General features: G+C 41.1%; 1 protein-coding gene across 5 annotated transcripts in view; it reads left to right on the top strand.

Moving 5' to 3' along the window:
* Window positions 1-22,575, top strand: part of LOC123320608 (A disintegrin and metalloproteinase with thrombospondin motifs 9) — a 96,434-nt gene that overhangs the window by 67,921 nt on the left and 5,938 nt on the right. For 4 of the 5 annotated variants that reach the window (XM_044907967.1, XM_044907966.1, XM_044907969.1 and 1 more), the window contains 20 exons: window positions 7,021-7,192; window positions 12,778-13,085; window positions 13,335-13,440; window positions 13,496-13,574; window positions 13,631-13,768; window positions 13,822-13,971; window positions 16,164-16,317; window positions 17,285-17,382; window positions 17,443-17,520; window positions 17,582-17,740; window positions 18,209-18,297; window positions 18,361-18,537; window positions 18,603-18,776; window positions 18,838-19,087; window positions 19,615-19,674; window positions 20,731-20,961; window positions 21,021-21,216; window positions 21,277-21,444; window positions 22,080-22,388; window positions 22,454-22,564. In XM_044907967.1, the coding sequence (XP_044763902.1) occupies window positions 7,021-7,192; window positions 12,778-13,085; window positions 13,335-13,440; window positions 13,496-13,574; window positions 13,631-13,768; window positions 13,822-13,971; window positions 16,164-16,317; window positions 17,285-17,382; window positions 17,443-17,520; window positions 17,582-17,740; window positions 18,209-18,297; window positions 18,361-18,537; window positions 18,603-18,776; window positions 18,838-19,087; window positions 19,615-19,674; window positions 20,731-20,961; window positions 21,021-21,216; window positions 21,277-21,444; window positions 22,080-22,388; window positions 22,454-22,564 (3,207 nt within the window). The remainder of the gene's footprint in view (window positions 1-7,020; window positions 7,193-12,777; window positions 13,086-13,334; window positions 13,441-13,495; window positions 13,575-13,630; window positions 13,769-13,821; window positions 13,972-16,163; window positions 16,318-17,284; window positions 17,383-17,442; window positions 17,521-17,581; window positions 17,741-18,208; window positions 18,298-18,360; window positions 18,538-18,602; window positions 18,777-18,837; window positions 19,088-19,614; window positions 19,675-20,730; window positions 20,962-21,020; window positions 21,217-21,276; window positions 21,445-22,079; window positions 22,389-22,453; window positions 22,565-22,575) is intronic. The other variant, XM_044907968.1, reaches the window with a different exon arrangement.

Below are 22,575 nucleotides of genomic sequence, written 5' to 3'. Positions count from 1 at the left end.
GACCAAAGCTGCCTTGTGTTGCCATCTGACACTTCATGAGGAAACTCAATCCTGCATTACAATTTCCGATGTATACTTTCCACATAAACCTCAGGGTCCGAAGAATAATGGCTGAATTCAAGGCAAAATCTCCTTCAACTGGTCTCGACCAAGGTGATGCAAATAGCTCGATGTGAAACCATCAAAATCTGATAGGAAAAAATTCGTTTGACGACTTAGGAAATTTGAATCTGAATAACGAGGAATATACGCCCCACAGAGTGTTCAAATAGAAAGCAACGCGTCCGGGGATTTAAATGGCTGTGTCGCAATTGGTATAAGCCAGAACGAGGACATTTTTATTACCCATAGACGAAGAGCTACCTGCTGGTTATCTAGCCGCGGGATGTTGTCTCTCGGTTCGTTTTATTATTGTCAGATGTTCATTAACGGATTTCGCTGTGGAGTGTGGAGTATCCTACACTTTATTGAGTCTTTACAACGTCGATAGATGTTCGTTGTTGGGTGAGTTTCAAGCTATATGATCCACCCACTTAGATTCAGTTAATCGATGCTGTTTCTCGTGTTTAATTGATGCAGGTGTATCGTCATTTGGGATTGAGACCTACTTTCTACTTGTGTGAATAAATGGAGATTTTTATGTATCAAAAGGAACTCTGTTGTTTTTCATTCGGTATAGCTTGAACTTCGACACACCCCATCGCGTTGTCGTCAAGAAAATTCCACTTTCTATGATATACAAATCAATGTTCGACGATATCAATTGTTCGAGAAAATCAGCAATAGCGATCAACAGTTTTACGCTTAACTCTGAGTTCCTGATAGTGTTAAGTGTCCCTCAAAATGAACCCTTAACTTAAATAACGTTGCACCAACTTTTAAGTGATATTTAAATGGCTAAAGCTAGCCTTAAATTTAAGCACTCCTGTAATGACCACTTAGGTATTTAAGGGCGGGATTCTAACCTAAAATAATTTGTTGAACTCATAAACTGGCTGCAGAACTGCTGTGGTTTTTCTAATAACGTCAAATACCTTTTATTTGACAATCTATTTCATTATCAATAATAATGCTAATTCAGCAACAAAAAGTTGTCACTCTTTGATAACAATATAATAGTAAACTTGAAACTGACTGACAGTACAATAAAGTTAGGTTAATGAAATGACAACGATCATCGGCAACCGGCCAACCAATGAAAAGGCTTTATTGGACTAGAATGAAATTGCACCAAAATAAAAAACCGAAATATCACTAGATATCAATACTTAAGGGCTCCTTACTTAAGATTCTGTTAAGCCGCAGTCGTGCAACTGGCAATAAAATTAAGCGTCCGTTAACTTGAAACGACACTTAGTTAAGTACTCATTTTAAGAGGGATTAGTGCAAACGGGCCTTAGTGCTGTAAGTTCAGTTGAAGACGTTATGCATACTGATTCTTTGTTCGATATTCCTCGATTTTTCGTAATTTCTCAACTCTGCACCATCCACCTCATACGATGGAGGCTAGACAAAGGCGAGACTGAAAAAAAAAGTCGCCAAGGTATGCCACCGCATACCGCCGGTGCATGCGGGCACATAAAACACCGGTATCTGTACACGGTCTTAAAAATAGTCCTGTAAAACCGCGGAAGAACATCTGACCGGTGGCAGCCTGGCAGATTAACTGCCCGCTAGTAGATGCCACTTTGCATACAAATTACTTTTAACACTTCAATCTCGAAATATAACATGTGAGAGAGGATAGGAGGTGTCGCCGTCGAAGAACTCAATCACCCGCAGATGCGATCGGCTTGTGGAATTTAAGGATTTAACCCGTGTGGACTATCTATGGTAGCCGATGGTATCGATTAAATGGATAATTGAATTCGAGCTGGGGCTTATGCCAGGCTTAGCGGGGGACTTATAAGTGTCGGATTCAATCGAAGGCCGGTTTTAAGAGCTACCATGAGGTGTTCATTTGGAGGTGGAGGAGATTAGAAAGTAAACTGACTGTTGGATGAGGTTGATGTGGATTTATACGGGCAGAAACAGGCACATGTCTGTTGGTACCTATTGAAACCTTCCTCCACCGGTACTTCAGCGTCTTTCGTGTAGGACCATAGAAATTACACACACACGACACAGGTATCTAGTTATTATCACTCATACTAGTATTCTGCACAAGTAAATATCAACTTTAACTCGTGAGAATACAAGCAAGTATTGACTATAACTGGTACTCGTAAGTGGCACGAGTATCTAGTTACTATCACTCGTACTGATATTCTGCAGAATTAAATTTTAACTTTAACCCCTAAGAATACGCGGCACAAGCAACTATTGCTGGAACTTAAGCGACGCAAGTATCTAGGTACTATTACTCGTATAAGTATTCAGCACAAGTGAATGTTAGCTTTAACTCGTAAGAATACGCGGCATAAGCTGGTATAAACTATTACTGATACATGTAAGCGCCACAAGTATCTAGGAACTATACCCCTTCTCACTATACTATAGGTACTATTACTCGTATTAGTATTCTGCACAAGTAAATATTAACTTCAACTCATAATATAACGCTGCACGAGCAAGTAGTATCTATAACTCGTACAAGTACGTGACACAAGTAACTAGTAACTATGACAAATAAATTTCTTTAACTTTAACTCGTAAGAATACGTGGCACAAGCAAGTATTAACCATTACTATTGCATGTAAGCGACCCAAATATCTAGGTACTATTACTGGAATTAGTATTCAGCACAAGTAAATATTTACTTTAACCCATAAGATTACGCGAGACAAGCAAGTAGTAACTATAACTCGTACTAGTACGTGACACAAGTAACTAGAAACTATGACTCATACTAGTATGATGCACAAGTAAATATTAACTGCGTAAGAATACGCAGCACAAGCAAGTATTAACTATTACTATTACATGTAAGCGACACAAGTATCTAGTTACTATTACTCGTATCAGTATTCTGCACAAGTAAATATTAACTTTAACCCATAAGATTACGCGGCACAAGCAATTAGTTACTAAAACTCGTACTAGTACGTGAATAAAAGCAAGTACTAACTATAACTGGTACTTGTAAGTGACACAAGTATCTAGTTACTATTACTTTTACTTGACTTGTATTCTGCACAAGTAAATTTTAACTTTAACTCGTAAGAATACGCGGCACAAGCAAATATTAACTATAATTATAACTGGTACTCGTACTAGTACATGACACAAGTAACTATGACTCGTACTAGCATGATGCACAAGTAAACATCAACTTTCACCCTTAAAATTTACGCGACACAAGCAAGTAGTTACTTAAACTCGTACTAGTACGTGACACAAGTAACTAGTAACTATGACTCGTACTAGTATGATGCACAAGTAAATAGTAACTATGTAAGTACTACTCACTAACGTGCATTTCGTTGTTATTTTGAGTTCTTCATCACAGAATATTCAGTCTCTTCCATTAGGAAATGGCTGTGAACTGCCGAAGAATCCTCCTGAAAAAAAAAACTCCAACGCTGTGCTTTCTTCATTGATCAGTCGATATCCAGTGGACGTTTCGCAGATCTTTTACAACATGCGGTCGGCCGTCGTTTCGGTTGTTGTGAAATAGAAGGCCGCGTACGCGACCTTTTTGAGCAAACATGCGTTTGTTGATTTTTTTAATCACGGTACCCGCCGGCTGTCGTATATTCGACCTATGAGCAAAATTAGAAACGCGAAGGTCGTTTCGAGAGAACACATGCGATGGCAGAAAGATGGACGGATCAACGATACACTAATTTTCAGGGAAAAAAATAAGACCCAGGAAAGTCGACCAGTAGGGGTCCAATTTTTCGAGCCACCCCTCTTTATTTCAGCAAGAAATAAACGAAAAGTGTACATAGCATTTTATTTGAACAATTATTCGATTATAGTATCTTAGGGATTTCATTTTTATATGTAATTATTCAGCTGTAATCAACCTATTCCATAATACCTATTAAAATTATATCCCCGATAAAAATCTATCCGTTCGGCGTATAAATGTCAACAAACCGCAACAACAATCCATTTAAATTGCTAATAAGACAGTCGTTCTCTTGATCTGGCGCCTTTTTTGCCCTACAACCGACAATTTCCGTATATCGCATGCATAATTGTGTCTAATTGATTTTTTTCACGTTAGAAATACACGATCTATCAACTCAAACTCCGACTAGTTGGACATAAACTAACGAGAAGTACTTAATTAAAGCGCAATTAAGGAACGTGTATGCTAGGAACGGACGTATTTGTCGATTTCAGTCGTAATCGATCGTGGGATTTGACATTTTCATTATTCATCGATTTTATTTGGTCCCCTGATCGAATTTATGTGAAATTGATGACTTATGGTGAGTTCAGATAGGGATGAGGATAGATAATGAACTCAGTCAACATGGCTGACTATAAAATCCATCACCAGATGGTCAATAACAAATTTACGCCAGTTTGACAAAAGTGAGGTTATCACGGAAAGGGGTGGGTAAAAAGTAGTACTGAATGGAGTCATAGAGCATAGAGTAGGTGGTGTTTTTGCACTCGGTATTTGGGAAATTTGTTTCAATATGGTATCTCCTTGCCTACTAGTTTTTACATAAGTGCATACCTAGAAACATTAATTATTGTCGAGAATTTCTCGTGATTTTTCATCGCACGACAATGCAGTATGTTGGGGAATTCAAGAACCTGTTGCACAGATTAACAGTCCTCGTAGGAATTTTTTAATTGAAGCTTACGATTTTTCCTTGAAAATTCTGAATGGTGTTTTCATTTTATTCATCTAGAAAACTGACCGCGAAATTTATAAGACTCGAATTGCGAGGAATTTGATGCGTCAAATGGAGGAATTCACACCGCGATGATTATAAGGTGAAATAATTGGACAACCGTATAATTTTCCGATTAATTATCCGCTGTAGATTCATCAGGGAAATTCTTCGAATTTTTCTAGGAATCTCTTTTCGTTGCACTATCGTGAATCACTCTATTTATCACAGGTTTAGATAATTTTTGACACGTGTATTGATTCATGAGGAAGGAGAAGTTTCAGAAACTCTCTTATAATTGCCATTTGGAAATTTTCCAAGTTTATGCTTTGACAACAGCCTCGGCTACTTTGTTATGGAAACCACTCACACTTTCAACTCGATAATTGAGAAATATTAACAATGGCTCGAAATAGTATGTTCAACAAAGATTTTCGAAGCAAAATTTCATCATGGACTGATTTTAGTGTTTTAAACTGTCTTCTACTTCTACACACTTCGTGAATCAGACAAATTAACCATCAGATTAATATATGAACTGAAAACACTGTTTGAGTAATCACCAAAACAAGTCTCAGGATGCCTATATGTCTTTCGAATGTGATACCGACGCATCCATCATTTTGTGGTCCTTTAACTTTATGAGAAACTTGAATTTTTCGAAACCAAACGTTATGTTCTCAATCAAGGATTGTTTGGGTAACTTCGACTGAAATTTGGTAAATAAGAACTGAGTCAGCGTAGATTTTGTTTTGTCATAATATTATGGGTTGTTGGATTGTTTCGTTTTCGCAAAAACTGTATTTTGTCAAATAGTAAACCTTCAGTTTACTCTTTGCCTAATTAGGTCGCTTCTATGACGATTCGGTAATGAAATATCAAGGTGAAATGCGTTCTATCTCTTCAGATCTGTTCTTATCACGAATACAATGCTTGCAGTTAGATATCATCTACAGTCCCTGGCCATATTATTAGACGCATTGATTCGATGCAAAATCTCAATATTGAATTGTTAAATTGAATGTATATGTTACATATACTTCATCTGTAAATGGTTTTCACATATAATATATCATATTCAATAAAAAATATTGATTTATTGATGATTAAACATGAAATTCTAATATTTTGCTGAGCCACCCTGTGTAGCTATGAGAGCTTCATACTATCAATGCAGAATTGTTCGGTTTGCTGCATTCGAAGATAATGATTTCATATGTGGATTATCGAAATAACGTCCGAACCTGCAGAATGCAAGACGTCCACTGGAAGACATAGTACTGATTCATACTTAAGTACTAATACTACAACATCAAAAATAAATGCCAAATAGAACAATTTAATGAGAGTCGTAGATGAAACTAACATTCTGTGGAAATGAAATTCAAATATTCTGCTTTTTCCTCGAGCAATACCAGTAAATATAAAAAAAATCCTCAGTGCGTCTAATAAACTGGCCAGGGACTGTACCTCTAAAAATTGTTGGATGATCTAGTAGGTCAGGATATAAACCTTTTAGGGCCTATTTGTCTAAGGCTCGTTTGCACCAATAACCCTTAGAACGAGTACTTAACTAAGTGTCGTTTCTAGTAAAAGGACGCCTAATTTTATTCCCAGTTGCATGACTGTAGCTTAACAGAATCTTAAGTAAGGGGCCCTTAAGTTTTTATATCTAGTGATATTTCTGTTTTTTATTTTGGTGCAACTTCATCCTAGTCCAATAAAGCCATTTTATTGGTTGGCCGGTTGCCGATGATCGTTGTCATTTCATTAACCTAACTTTATTGTCCTGTCAGTCAGTTTCAAGTTAACTATTATATTGTTATCAAAGAGTGACAACTTTTTGTTGCTGAATTAGCATTATTATTGATAATCAAATGGATTGACAAATAAAAGGTACTTGACGTTATTAGAAAACCACAGTAGTTCTGCAGGCAGTTTATGCGTTCAACAAATTATTTTAGGTTAGAATCCCGCCCTTAAATACCTAAGTGGTCATTACAGGAGCGCTTAAATTTAAGGTTAGCTTTAGCCATTTAAATGTCACTTTACAGTTGGTGCAACGTAATTTAAGTTAAGAGTTCAATTTATGGGACACTTAACTAAGTATGTTTGGTGCAAACGGGTCTAAGAAAAAACAATAATGGAATTAATTTCATATTAACTCTCCATCCTACGTCACTTGATTGTTAGACAGAAACTAAACCAAATCTTCTCTTCTTTCAGACGGGATACATAAGGACCTCGGACGGCATCTTCTACATCGAACCGGTGGAGTACATAAACGGCACCCTGAACAGCTTCCTGCATCGCATCAAGATGGTCCCCCATCGTTCCCCGAGCGAGAAGAACGAAGTGATGCCCTCCGCGGACGACGGTCACAAGTGCGGGACCAACGGTGAGTCTACAGCCATTTTTCTGGTCCTTCCATCCGCGACCAGTATCCACTCTACCAGTTTGGTCATGCCGACAATGCTAATCGTCCATTAGTTAGATTCCGCCGCTGATCGCGGAATTTTTATGGCGTCGCTTCTTCGTCGGGTCTCTGGGTCCCCTAGATTCGACGGATATGGATACGGTGGAAAATCCGCTTGCGTGATTGGAATTCTTGAGTTTTTTCGCGTTTACCGGAGACCCAGATGTAGCGTCTTCTCGTTTTCGGTTGTTATTGAGGTCTGGAACTCGCTAATTGTCCGTTTTAGATTAAGGATCCTCAAATACGTATCAAACAAGGGTTTTCACAGTACTGCGATGGTGGAATAACCCACTTCGTCATCAGGAATATACAAGTCTACATTGTGAAACCCTGTTTCGGAGATCGAAGTCAATTTTTCATCGACCCGATCTTTCCGCACATGTTAAAGGTGCAATATACAGAGTGAGTTTTCGACTCGTACACAAGTAAAGTATCTGGGGTGTTAGCGACAACCAGTGATAGTCGAAAGCTCACCCCTAGGTGCGTTTTGCACCCCCTAAGTATCCACGCCAGCGGGGTGCTTTAGTAACAGCAGAGGTGAGCGTTGGAAAACAAGGGAGGAAAGAGGGTTAGCCACTCCAAAGTGCGTTATGCACCCCCTGAGTATCCACGCCAGCGGGGTGCTTTATTAGCAGTAGGAGTGGAGCTTAAACTGTGGTATAGGAAGGGTGGAACGGGAGGCCAAAGTTCCAACAATAAAAAAAGAGAGATCCAGCTGGAGAGGACCAAAGATTCCAAGTCTGAACCTTTCTGCCTCCGGGATGGTTCCGAGCCCATAACTCTCGATTTCCACCCGTCGATCAGAACCAATCCGTTTTCGGATATGCCAGACGTACGTGCGGTAACCGGGGTATCATGCATATTCATTTCACCCCGTGGTCGAACGATTTCACTTGTCAACTGGTCGTAAACCACGGTGGCGGCGTTTACCGAGAAAAGTAATCGTCTCGCTTTCGGAAGGGACATCCATAATCGCATTGAAACGATTCGCGAACATGCTCGGCATCGCGATTGAGGATGGCGCAGGAACGTAGTTTAGATACGAGAAGTGAGATTGAAAAAAAATTATGATCTTTAAAACCAATATCGAAACGTCATACAAGCTATTCTGTCGAAGGTTATTATCGGAGACATTCCTTTCCCTATCCCCCTTTATCCCCATATCATTTTAGCCTATATCCCTTCCTCTATGGTTATTATGCACCGCATCAAACGCTGTGAAGAGCGGGACTACTCAGGTTATCCTTCTTCTACCCATGGGTTGACATCTGGACTGAACCTCCTCACTGTATTGCCTACAGGATACTCGGAGACAGATTAAGAGACTGTTTGGCGTGTCGGTTGGTCCAGCAGCTCGAGAGGGCTTGACTTCCCCTCTAGTACCATCTAGCTCCAGCTCCTCTAGATTCAGCTTGATGTCAAGTCTAACTCTATCTGCAATCACAGAGGATATGCTCGATGGTTTCGTCCTGCAGAGGCTTTCATTGACGATGCTGTGTTTGTGACATGAAAGCGTCATGAATGGAGACGAAAATTCAAAGAATTCTCAATCCCTTGATGATAGCTAGTAGTGAATTAGCGCAGGAATTCCCAGAGAGGCTGAAACATCTGAACACTAACTGTCCGGTCTCGGGATTGTTGTCCCTCATCAGTACAGTGCAGTGTAACACATCTGTACCTGAGGATGGTGTCTTTAGGCAAGAAAGGAGGCCTGCCATGAGAGCTTTCGAAATAATGTCGAAAGCTTTGTGAGGCTTCAGGCCGACATCTTCGCCAGTGCGGCCCTGTCGTTTCCGAATTCGTGGGTACAGCCAGGGGGTCAACACCTGACTCGGTGTACGAGAGGAGCATTCGCATGATCCCGCAGTACCGATCCTTCGGACAATAAAAAAAGCAACATTTAACGACCTCATTGTTTCGGTTCTTATTTTTGTTTTTTTTTTCTGCTTGTGTTATGTCATCCGTTCTTTCCTTCTACGGCTCGGCGGCGTTCTTCTGTATTCCGCACGCGGATTTCGGCGATTGGGTGGTCAGCGTGCATGAGAACGGCGTTTCCGGAATGCGTGATTATGTAACAGCCGAAATCTGGACGGATTGCTGGACTTGTCTTCGTCGAGGATGGATCGGCGTGGTCGGATTTGGAATCTCGAAGTTTTTCGGCGCCCTATACGGTGATGCCGACTGAATTATGTTAATCGGGGTCTTGTATTGATTTAAACGTCTTTTTAGACGATGGTCAAGCTTTATTTCTTGTGTTTAGTCGTGGTAGTGAAGGTGAAGACCCTTCGGTTTTCAGATTTTAATGTAGCCCTTGAAACTTCGAGTCAAGAAGTGTTAGACCATGTGCAACAACGTCAGTAGAAGACGGTGTTTGAATGAGAGGACTCAGCACTTGCTGATTCGCAAGTCTACCATTTGGAGATCCCACAGATATTTGAATTTTCTCAAGCACCATCAGAAGACTTTTCCGTGAGGTCAATCATAACATAACTAGATAGGTTCGCTGATGAGATGTACTCTGATGATGTTAATCGAGGTAATCGACAGTGGTCGAGCCAGGTCAACTGGATAGAAACACCAAGAAGGTATTGTGAGCAATCCAAGTTCGTAAGGAACACACGTTTTATCGCATTAGTCACTGATGCCGTCATTTGCTGTATCATGCCGAAACTAGGTCCCTGCTTGGGCGCCAATATGTTCGATCCAAGGAATCCGACCACAATTACAGAGTTTTAAAGCGCCAGTTGCTCATGGCACAACCAAATTCTCAGGTCAGCAGAGATATTGGGATTCCTCAGCTCCCAGCTTGACCTGGATATCATCGGTTGCAGTGGATATAGACGTCCTTTTGAAGTTTCGTTTAAAATAATACAGGGAGAGTGTTTGACTAGTACAAATATTTTAACAGCAGATTCTTGAGGATAAAAGAAACACTTTTTTCCTTTACAATTTTTTCCGAATCGGTCATTTTCTTTCTCCAGGGGTGGCACAGCTCATTATGAAAACTTAAAAAGGCTATATCTTTTGATCAGTGCCGAATCGGAAAAAATGGTATAGGAAAAAAGTGTTATTTTCGACCACAAGAATCTACTATTGAAATATTTGTAGGAGTCAAAGATTCACTCTGTATAAAAATTGTGTTTTTCTGATGATTTGTAGAATATGCACAAAAATTTTTAATAATCACTCTTCTTTTCTCCTTTATGGCCCATACCTTGACGAAATCTAAAGTTGAATTTCGAAATACACCGTTATTCTCGGATTTATAGCATTTTGACTCCTATTCCAATGGCGTAAAACGCACATGTCGGTTATAAAACAAATTTGTCTCCTTGCAAGTGGAACAAATCCCATATCTTTCGACACAACGTGTTCGTTTCTGCGAAAATATACTAAATTCGCTATTGTATTCAAATTCCACATTTCGTTATTGGAAATAAATTAATCGAATGCTAATTATCCCCTTAACAAATGTGCTGATATTCTGGCACCTGTCACTTTCGGTCACCAAGGACGCGAAAATCCGATCGCCGATCGCCAATTATTAATAAATTCAAAAAATCTCAGCCGAGCCCTCAAAAACTTCACTTGTCGCGAGCGAAACGCTCTTTAACATTCCACGGTGTTCTCGACAAGGACACGGCTGACATTTGATCGTTATCCAGTCTAGATTCAGACGTTCTAACTTCTTTTCGTACGGCAAAGTGGAACAGATGTCGTTTATCTTGCGTATTTGTGTGTGGAGACGTTGGTTGGAGTACCAGCGCCACGCTGTCTGGTAGGTATACCGAAGATACTGGTTCTGGAGGACTTCTCGGAGTTGAACGCTTCAGGCGATTCGCTTAGACTCCTCGATAACGCTGAATGCCGTCGAAGATGTGCTTTGTTACACTTATATAGAGAACTGTGTCAAGAATGTGTTCATTCTTTGGTATTTATTGGATTTCTCATCGAATATCTGACTCAGAAGTGTAATCTACACATTGTTGAGCCATTTGTTGATGGGTTCGATGCGAAATCAGTACCTAAATTGGGTCAGATCTCGTAGTTGAGGAGTGAGATATCAATAAAAGGTAACAGAAGGTGACCTGGTGGTTCTATCTCTGCCAATCGAAGAAGACCTCCAAAACATGCCCAACCTGGTGCATTACTCTAATACCAAACCGTGGAATCCTTCACCAATAGTTTTCAGAGGTTACAGCGTGACTCTCCCTAGGTTGCCAGGTCATTACGATGTTTAAGAAAGAGAAAAAGCTGATAAATTTGTGAAATCGCCACCAACAGAGGTGGTTGTGCAACATTTTAAAGTATTAACGTACTTGTGGCCGTATTCCTTGGATGCGCGTATTGGTGCCCAAGCAGGGACTTCCCTTTTTTCAACATGAAGCAGCAAACGGTGGAAAAGGTGCATCTATGATGAAAAAAAGATGCCTTTGGATGCTCGAGCTCTCAATCATCAGGATTTGACAGCAAAAGAGTCACATTGATTTGGAATTTCAAGGAAATATGCATTCTTTTCGAAGGTCAATAAATCATGCACCTCCCTTTCCGATGCGGAAAGAATCCGGACGAGGTCGTTTGTTCAAAACGGTTCTCTCGCATTCCGCACGCCTTAATGGCCCTAGCCTAGGCACTTTGCAAATGAGATATCCAACTTAATGGCCTTTCCATCCCACATAGGGCCCCGCAGTCCGCCCCATCTATTATGGGTACGAAGAAGACGAGTTTGAAGAACTCAATAACGTCTTACGGTCGACGAAGAAATCCAGGTTAATGCTACATCAATAATTTGATGGGATATTTGCAATAACCTCCATCAGATAGTGATTTACGATGGGCGCGTTCTCCGTTTGGATTATATGGGATAGGGAACCTCCTATGACGATAATAAGATAATGGGTTCATTCGAGATGATTGAGTGGCTTTTTTCAACTGGGAATAGAATGCGGATTTCGATTTTTCCGTGTAGCTACTCGGCGAGAATGAGATATTGGATAAACCACGACTTTATCTGACGTTTCAGACTTATTACTGAAAGGAGCATTTGTTGAATTTCCATACAATCACTCTATTCGATGGTAATGCTAAGTTTTCTCGTCATTCTATGAGATCATTATGTGATTGGTAAGTTACAATTTATGTGTCTGCAGAATACAAATTCAGCAGAGATGCGACATGTCTAGAAATAGAATGTGCAAAATGGCGCAGGATCGGGTTTTACCGAAGGCTTATGTACAGAGAGGGTAAACTCAAAAGGATGTACGCTACCATCCAGCAGTAAATCGAGTTGTTCTTCGTTTCCACTCAGATGTATTGACATTGAGTGAAGTAGCCATCAGTTAATTGAATTTTTGTCGGGGTATGAGTCGTGTTGCTCTGATGGGGACTAGTGGGGCCGAAACCATGATCAGCATTCACCCTTTCTCGGCGAAATTTTGTGGTTTAGATCGTTGTTGATCTTTTAGAACATAGAGCTGAATTCACTGATGAAAACGTTTTCTTTACAGTATCTGAGGAGAATAGCGACAACGAAGTGACTGAAGAATTTCCAATAGCCCTAGATCTCCACAATCCGATTCGTAGTAACATAGTTAAACGTAGCACTGCCATATATTCCAGTACAAGAAACGAAAGTGTTCATGTCAGGAGGAAGAGGGAAGAGGAAGACGACTACATCATGTTGGAAGGAGATGAAGAGAACGAAGAAAACGAACCGTCGCAGTATTTCGTAAAAGTTCTTGTCGTTGCCGACAGGTCAATGATAGAATATTACGGGAATGAGCTACACCATTACATTCTGACTCTCATGGCACAGGTAAGGGTGGTTTTTTTTGTCTTAGCCTTCCTGATATTCAAGAAGAAGCATAAATGAATGTAGTAATATGTTTGATGCAAGAAATACACTGGTCGCAAATTGAAATGGAGCACATGTTATATGAACAGAAATGAAAAAACGGTTTTGTATATGTAATGACCCATTAAGTCTAGCTTAAATTCTTGACCAGTGTATAATAACCATTAAAATGGACGTTTAAATAACCACAGTCATTTCGAAACTTTCCAGACTGCACGTTTGTTCAAGCATCCTAGCATAGGAAACGCCATCTCTGTGTCAGTAATCGAGATAAAGATCTTGAAGAAACAGGATTTTCAAGCACCATCATCCCAAGGTGAAAAAGATTTCATTCGCGATATGAACAACATTGATATCGTTGAATGTTCTAGGTACCTTGGCCAAATTTTGCAGGTGGAGGATCGCCAACACTGCCCATACAAACCACGATGTAGCTCTCTTATTGACAAGGTAATTTCCACTATTGGATGTTGCGTTTATATGTGGTGATTCCCGATTCTTTCCAGGCAAGAATGGCAGGAGGGTGTTACTGTAGGGGTGGCCAGAGTGGGGTCGATGTGTTCAACCGAAAGTTGCGCTGTGGCCGTGGACAAGGGACTGCCTACCACGTATACCATAGCCCACGAGATAGGTCACACCCTCAAGTGAGTTTTCTTGTTCTGGCAAGGATAAGAAGATATCTAACGTTTATTTTCAGTATGCCGCACGATACGAATGACAAGGGAACTTGCAATAACCACAACAAAGGGGAGAGCGAGAAGTACATCATGACACATTCGTTGGAGAAGGATATAAAGCCCTGGATGTGGTCCCCTTGCTCCAGGAATTTCGTCACGGAGTTCTTGAGGTAAGTAGCATAAATCTGCCCAAACTGAACAAGGTAACAATTTTGGCCATGTCTTGGCTGTGGGAAACGACAGAAGGTTAATAAAAACGAGATTTTCGACTCAATATAAACAAATCCACGATGACAGATCGAACTGACGTCTGACGTTATAGGTTAGGTTAGGTAAGGTTAGGTTAACGTCAGTTTGACGTGAGTGAAGATGGTAAGGGAAGTTTTTTGGTCTTGGTATTTGTGAATTTCGTTTTTCGAGGCACATCGGCTAGTAAAAGTAGATGTACTGTATAGGGTGAGTCTTTGTCTCGTACAAATATTTCAACAGTAGATTCTTGAGGTCAAAAGAAGTACTTTTTTCCTATATATACCATTTTTTCCGATTAGGCCCTGATAAAAAGATATAGCCATTTCAAGTCTTCATAATGAGCTGTGCCACCTCTGGACAAACAAAATTACCTTCAGGATAACTAGCTAAATCTACACATCTACTAAAACTACACATCTGTGGATCGTGAGATAGAACTAAAAACAATTTTTTATGGTTTTCAACAGCCTGTATCTTTTAAACCGAGCCGAATCGGAAAAAATGGTATAAGAAAAAAGTGTTTCTTTCGACCTCAAGAATCTACTGTTGAAATATCTGTACAAGTCAAAGACTCACCCTGTATGCGACATTCACAAATTGCTCTCGATTGATCGACGAACTTCGATCGTGTTTTTTTTCTCCAATTACATCGTCCAAGGATGAATTATTCAGTCAGTACCGCGTTTTTCTCCTGTATATGGAAGGTATACGTGACATTTTTTGTCCGATATGAGAAAATCAGAAACGGTTGCCATTTTTGTAAGATGGAGAAGATGGATCTTATCTCTCGACCTAGTTTATCGAAAAAATGCTACCGATTCGTGTCATTTAGCGATTATGTGTTAGTTTTGAAGTCTTAAAAGGGTATGTGAGTTAATGGTCAAGAAGTGATGATCTGGGGTGATTTGAAGGATACAAAACTCTCGGTTGGAAAAAGTCTAAATATATTGATAATGGCTGTCTTTCAGCCTTATTTTCATCATTCCAATAAAAATTATGAATCGAAAATAGCGTTTGTATTTCGAAAAAAGACTTCCTCGTTATTCATAGTTGAATCGGTAACTTTCTGAATATAGATTTCCCAAAAATAGATCCTAATTGTTCGTAAGTCTTCCGCATGGCAAAACTTGGCAGTGGTCATCGAAATTATTCATACAAAACGATTCAATAATAACAATTCTGATGTTATCGGTAAGATGATCACTCGGAATAGTGCCAAAAGAAAGTAAAAAACGTTTCGGTCTTGCTAAGGTCAACGTCTGTGCCTTTGCCAACCTCATGGGTGCAATATCAGAATGCCAAAGTGGTATTATGCAAGTTATTTACATGCTAATCATACGTTCAACTCGCAGACTGCGTGAGAAACGGTAAAAATTGCCAATATTTATCTGTATTCAATCAGTGGGTGTCACAACCACTTTTTTCTAGGAATGGTTGTAGTTAGTACTCGCAAGTCTGATACGGTGAATGACACTGTCGAATTTCGAGAAGAAATGACTGGATTTTTCTAAAATACACTGCCAAACAATTCTTAGAGATCACTGACTTTTCATTATATATTTCTACTACAGTTGATGTTTATTTGGTTCAAATACCAACTGTCCAACTGTTTTTTCAGAAAATTATGAAGAGAAATTCTAGGTTTGAATATAAAATTGAGAGAAAATAAGTCTCCTTGAAGCTAGTCTCAAGTATTCCTCTCTTCGAGTCATACTTTCGATGAGACAATTCAAGAAATTTCTAGACAAATTGATCCAAATGTCCAGAGCGTTAGAAAGCTCCTCCAGATTGTTGTTCTAGGGAGTAGAGTTGTTTAGACGTTTCTGCCCAGACTTGCTCGATGCAATTCATGTCTGGAGAGCGAGCTGGCCATTCCATCAATAGCATGAGCTTCCAGCGCTTCATCATCATCATCATCAGGCTGCTACGCTGAGGATGGGTATCATCGTCAATCAAAATTAAATTTTCACCATTTGGCTATCGCCAAACCTCTTCTTGGCATGACTGATGCTTGGATACTGCTTTCATTCCCTCAATTATTGTCAATTAGCATCGAAACTATTCTATTATTGTTCGATTTGTGTCATAACGCCAACCGAATTTGCTATTGCAGATCGAAGAGAGCCAAATGCCTATTGAAACATCCAACGACCAACTACTTATCCACGGAACTTGCAGATGTCCCACCGGGCGAAAGGTATGGGGTGAAAGAGCAGTGCATGTACGAATTCAGCAGGGATTCCACCCACTGCTTCCCACCAAATGAGGTAAGTGGAAAAATTTTAGGAGATTGCCCCCATCCACCGACTTGAACTGGGGTCGTTGTGGCTCGATTAGCCTTCCGGGAACTGCGACCATGTAGATCTTTTGTTCTCTACCCTACCCATTCATAGGACCCCAAGGAGGTCGGCAATGGTGTTGATAAAACCGACAACATCCTTAGAGGCCTTGGCCGTTACCTCGTGAGTATCCAGGACCGGTTTCCCCATATGAATGGTTCTTAGGCCAGCCAGCTCTGGACACTTGCATACCATGGGTTCAGCTGTTTTTGCCTCTGATCCACAGAGCCTACAAATCTCATCTGCTGACTTTCCCATACGGTTCAAGTGATATTTGTACCGACAGTGTTCTGTCAGCAGTCCCACCATCACCCGAAACTCAGCTCGTGACAGCTTTAGCAGTTTTCTGGTGTAGGTCGGTGAAATGATCACGAATTTCTTTGACTGAGTAAGTCCAGGAGTGTTTTTCCAGAGGGTTCTTCTGTTGTTCAACTCCCATTGTTTGACCGCTGCCTTATATTGGTATTTTCCGAGTCCACAGGAAGGCTAAGGTCCAGCAGGTGTTAACCATGATGCTCTTTCTGTCAGTTAATTGGCTTTTCCATTTTCTTCAACACCACAATGCCCTGGTACCCATAGTAAAGTCACTTTATTGCCTATGGCCAGTTGCTTTATGGATTTACAGCACTCCCATGTCCATGCAGAGATCCACCATCTAAAACAGGACCGAAATCTTCAGTTTCCTCCTAATGTTATATCATATATCCTTTCTTATCTCTAAGAAGCCCAAATCTGACTTCACCCACCCGAAAAGCAACGTATTCAGGTAATTTGTTCATTGATCAGAGGTCGATACACTCATCCAACTCTGGATATGTTGCAAGACGGTCCTGTGGTCCCAGATTAAGAAAGAAAAGAGATATTTTTCCTTGCTCATCCTCTTCTTCCTTTGCAGCTTCCCTGTTTGCACCTTTGGTGCACCGACGACATCAATACGGGGTGCGCAACGAACCACATGCCTTGGGCGGACGGAACGCACTGCGGCGACGGGATGTGAGTAGTATCCTTCGGGATAGGATGACCATTTTTTCACACTGTCCAATATTTTCGCAGGTGGTGCCACAACAGGGAATGCGTTCCGAAGAGGAACGATTTAAAACCGATCAATGGCGGTTGGGGCTTATGGTCAGAGTGAGTAAAAAAAAAAAAATATATTGGCGAACGACTTTCGAACGAATTTTTCTCGATATAGATGGAGCGAGTGCAGCAGGACCTGCGGCGGGGGTGTCAAGACGTCTCAGAGGTTATGCAACAACCCCATTCCGGAAAACGGTGGGGATTATTGCATAGGGCACAATATCCGGTATGCCTCTTGCAGTATCCAGCAATGCCCTGACGATAAAGATTTTAGGTGAGTTAAGGCCGCCAGATGCTCAAACAAAATAGGTTTTTATGTGCCAAGTACGAAAAAGTGTATAGTTATGGTCGAGCCTGCAATGGTAGCCTAGGCGCAGCCTAGAAAAAAGTTCTCTCTCTTCTCTCTCTTGCCAGCCGATCTGTCATTTCTTTAGCATACACTGTAAAACCTATGGGGCAGTAGTCTGGTTTGCTAAAACAAGGCTGAAAAACACGAGAAAAATACTCGACAAGGTATGCCTGGAGCTATGAGGACTTTCCCAACTAGAGCACTTGATGTAATCACAGATCTCACTCCTCTACATCTCGTGGTAGATAGGGTAGTCCATGAGGTCATCCTCAGGATATCTAGGGAAGGTTCAGATTATAAGAGAAAAGAGTCAGAGTCTAAACAAGTACATCTCATCTGCGAACCTACCTAGTGATATTTTGTCCCAACCGACATAAATTTTCTCATTTCCAGGACAGTCCAGTGCGGTAAAAACGACGGGAACAACTTCAACATGTCAAATGTCCCTAGAGACGTCAAGTGGCTTCCGAAGTACGGACTAGGTAATTATAGCGAGCGCAGCAAATAGCACTGCTAATTTTCGACGATCGTGGTTCTTTTTTCAGCGAAGGAGGATCAGTGCAAGCTGTATTGCAGGCCCCAGGGCTCCAGGAACTACCGGCTGATCAACCAGAAGGTGGTGGATGGTACCAAGTGCGGCTTCAAGAGCTTCGGCATATGCGTCGACGGAAAATGCAGACAAGGCGGCTGCGACAACAGGTTGCACTCCAAGTTGAAGCTCGGTGAGTTGGGAGTGGTTTTAAGGCTTTGCCGAACCTCAACTGTCAACTTGTTATGATATTTCTAGATGATTGTGGCGTTTGCGGAGGGGATAATAGTCAGTGTGAAGAGATTTCCGGAAGTTACAACATCACAGCCTCATCGACTGGGTACATCGGTATTCTAACCTTTCCCAGAGGTAGTTCAAATCTGATCGTCAAGCAAAAAGATAAAGAAAACACCAAACTCGTCACTTATCTCGGTGAGAATTACCAGTCGTATCTTACAATCGCCAATAGTTAAAATTTTCTGCTTTAATCCAGCGCTCGTGGATGGAGAAACCAAAAAATACATCCTGAGTGGAAAAAACGTGGTCACGCCACAGGAGAAGGAAATTCCGTTCGGTGGTACCATAATATCCTACTCCGGTTCTGGCAGCAGGATCGAGACGATCACCACCCCTAAAAACGACATCCTGTCCAAACCCCTGATACTGGAAATCCTCACCACCAACACCATCAATCCACCTGACGTCACCTACAGATACATCATCAACAAAGAGAACGCACCTAGGTGAGTTTTTTTTAGAGTGAATGACGACTGAGTCAACTTGAGTTTGAGGAATTGAGCTAGCTTGAACGTTTGGAGTGTTTTTGCGCATTATTTTTTCGAAAATCATGAAATGTTTCACCAATTAAGCAGGTGAAGGACTCTTCAAGGTACTGTGATTGCTGATTTCCGAAAAAAATCCGAAAACCAAGGGGAGCCGATCGTTTTCTTCGATAAGGAAGTATATGGGTCACTTGAACTATCGATTATTCAGACTATGCGACTTTGGAACTATCCAGCGTTGCAACTACTATTCATCAGAACTACCGAACGTTGCATCTAACATATTTTGGAACTACTGACTACTTGAACCTACCTGAGGAACTACACAACTACATCTCTTAGAAATAGATCGTTTTTTACTGGGTGTTCGGATTTTATCGGTTATTCTGAAAATCTTCGATCTATAAGCGGTCATAATTCTCTGAAACTCAAGTTTTCTGGAAGTCGACGCTTTAGAGTTTTTAGATTACTAACTTTTCTTCATCCAGTTCAATGCGGCACAACACAGAAATAAGAACTTTGGCAAAGACCACAGTTCGCCCACTTAGGTACGTACAGCCGAGATGAGTCGGTCCATATAAATGTATTGTATATTATTTTGGCGGATTTAACTTTCCGAGTAGAGTTCAGTATATTCGTGTATTAATTTTGTTGCGGTATCTAGACGGGAAGGTTCTAAGATAGGAAGTCCCACCATCACCCGAAGCTCAGCTTGTGACAGCTTTAGCAGTTTCTGGTGAAGGTCGGTGAAATCATCACGAATTTCTGTGACTGAGTAAATCCAGGAGTGTTTCTCCAGAGGGTTTTTCTGTTGTTCAACTCCCATTGTTGGACTGCTACCTTATATTTGGTCTTTTCCAAGCCCACAGAAAGGCAGAGTTGCAGTCAGCCAAAGCACCCAATTTTTAGAATTCCACAGTATTATACTCTTAGAACCTTACCATCTTCGATTAGTTGGAATATTATTGCATGCCATAGGTGTAATTCGTTTGCGGAGGCTGTATAAATATTTGCTGGGGCGAATTTTTGTTATTTTAATGCTGGGCAGAGACTGCACTCAAAGTTTTGTAGTTGGATTTATTTTGGTGAACTTGACTATTCCTTAGGCTTTTTGGAAATATTTTCACCCTCATTTCCACCACAGTATCAATTTATTCGATGTTTTACTTATAAAAAAAAAATAATTAATGCGTATAATTGATTTTGACTTCAGTACAAACAAAAAATTCTCATCTTCTATCATGGTATTGATGATTCATATGAACTTTGTTTATTCTTTCTTTAATTTAAATTTTGTTCAGTTTTGTCGCTTTGCTTCTTCGTAAAGCTTAGATATGTTATTTATTTGTCGCTATATAGCTTTGGAGTTTCTTATTATTATTTTACTTTTGGATAATTATCGTAGTCATAGTAGTAGTGTATAGCAGTAGAAGTAGTATGTGCTCATTTCCAAGAGGATAGTGTTCTTTATCGATGTAGAAGTAATGGTAAGAAGTCTGACGCTTTTTGGTATCCTGTACAAGTAGCTATACCTGTTGCTTATGTCCCTAACCTCTAATACCCTCAAATGCTTCGAATCAAACAAAATTCGTATGGAATTAAAGGTACTCTTGGAGGTTATACCAGAAGGAATGGTCGGAATGTAGCGCAATATGCGGTGGCTCTCAGTCGATGAGACCCGTCTGCATCGAACTGGGAAATAACGAACAAGTGGTGGACGATTATTTTTGCGCCAATCTAGACGCCCACGGAATGGTCCAGAAGTGCAACGACCACTGCCGACTGATATGGCATCAGGCGAGGAAGGGAGAATGCTCATCCAAGTGTGGTCGAGGGTGAGATTTTAACCCTTAGATTTCGCATTTTCCAGTGATACTTTACAATTGAATTGTAGGGTGAGAAAGCTGGATTACCACTGTCTGAAGATCGAGAACGAGAGGGAAACGTACGGTTTCTTCAAGATTATCACGGCGGATATTCAGAGCGAGATCGTGGACGATAGTTATTGTAGCATGTTGCCTCCTCCACAAACGACCGAGCCTTGTGTTGGGACCTGCAACGCTATGTGGCTTTTCGGCGCTTGGTCACAGGTAAACGGGCATCCTCCATCCCCCATTCAGCAATTATCTTCATCCTTCGTTTATTTATAGTGTTCTCAAAGCTGCGGAGGGGGTATCCAGACCAGGACAGCCCAATGCGTGGATTTGAACAACAACGCGCCGATAGACGAGGAAAACTGTAAGGAGATAGAGAAAATCACGAAGAGGGAATGCAAGAACAACGATTGCCCCAGGTGGTACGCCACTGATTGGAGCCAGGTGAGTTCAATTCATGCTTTTACTGCAAATATTGTGTTGAATTCGAAACTATAAGCAGTCCACTCAAACAGCAAAGGAAGTTGATATAAATACAGCGTGAGTCTTTGATTCGTACAAATATTTTAACGGTATATTCTCAAGGTCAAAAGAAACACTTTTCTCTTTCACCATTTCTTCCGATTTGGCCCTGATAGAAAGATATAAGTTAAGTTTTCATAATGTGCTATGCCACCCCTGGACAAACAAATTCCCCCTTCAGAATAACTAGCTTAATCTGTAACACTACACAGCTGTGGATCTTCTGAACAGAGTTGCATTCAGCCAAGGTTCCCAATTTTTCAAATTTCACAGATACTTATTAATTTTTAAACATCGAATTAGTCGAAAACATTCAAGGCGCCCCTCGAAAATCTACAGTAGAGCCATGTTCATCACTCCCACAGCACCAATAAAGGTTTCACTGGACACTCTCACACTACAAAAACAAGCAAGACTTAACACTTGTCGATTCTAGCCTACTGAGTCAAGAAGATTCCATAGCAGTTGAGTACTTCTTCACTGTGGACCTTGCAAGTGTTAAAGCGAAGGCTCCAACCCAGATCCAAACGCAACCTCAATGTTTTCTTCCATTTCAGTGCTCCGTGTCCTGCGGACGCGGCTACAAGACCAGAGGCGTGACCTGCAAAGCTGGCGAGGAACACTACAAGGAGCACTTCTGCAACCAGCACGCCAAACCGATGGAGACGGTCGAGTGCGAGATGAGACAGTGCGTCCAGTGGTCCACCGCCGAATGGTCGGCCTGCTCGGCCACCTGCGGCAACGGCGTTCAGACGAGGGAGGTGTTCTGCGAGTCCAAGGACGAGAACAGGGTCATGGACCTGAGCTACTGCTCGGACCTGGCGAAACCCGAGGCCACCAGGGTGTGCCACGCGGAGAAATGCCCTGTGAGTATAGATTGAACACGAGGAAAAAGCCTCCAGGGTATTAATATACCAAAATTGATCCTCAGAAACCTGCACCGGCGTCCAGTAGGCGTTTGTCCTATCCAGGAGAGGGAAGACAGAGCAACAATCACGTCGAGGCGGTGGAGAGCAGATGGTTGGCTGGGCCTTGGAGTCAGGTATGGTATAT

Source organism: Coccinella septempunctata, chromosome 9 (genome assembly GCF_907165205.1).
Source record: "Coccinella septempunctata chromosome 9, icCocSept1.1, whole genome shotgun sequence".
Lineage (NCBI taxonomy): Eukaryota > Metazoa > Arthropoda > Insecta > Coleoptera > Coccinellidae > Coccinella > Coccinella septempunctata.
The sequence above is the reverse complement of the archived record's forward strand: the minus strand, read 5'-3'. Positions and strand labels throughout refer to the sequence as shown.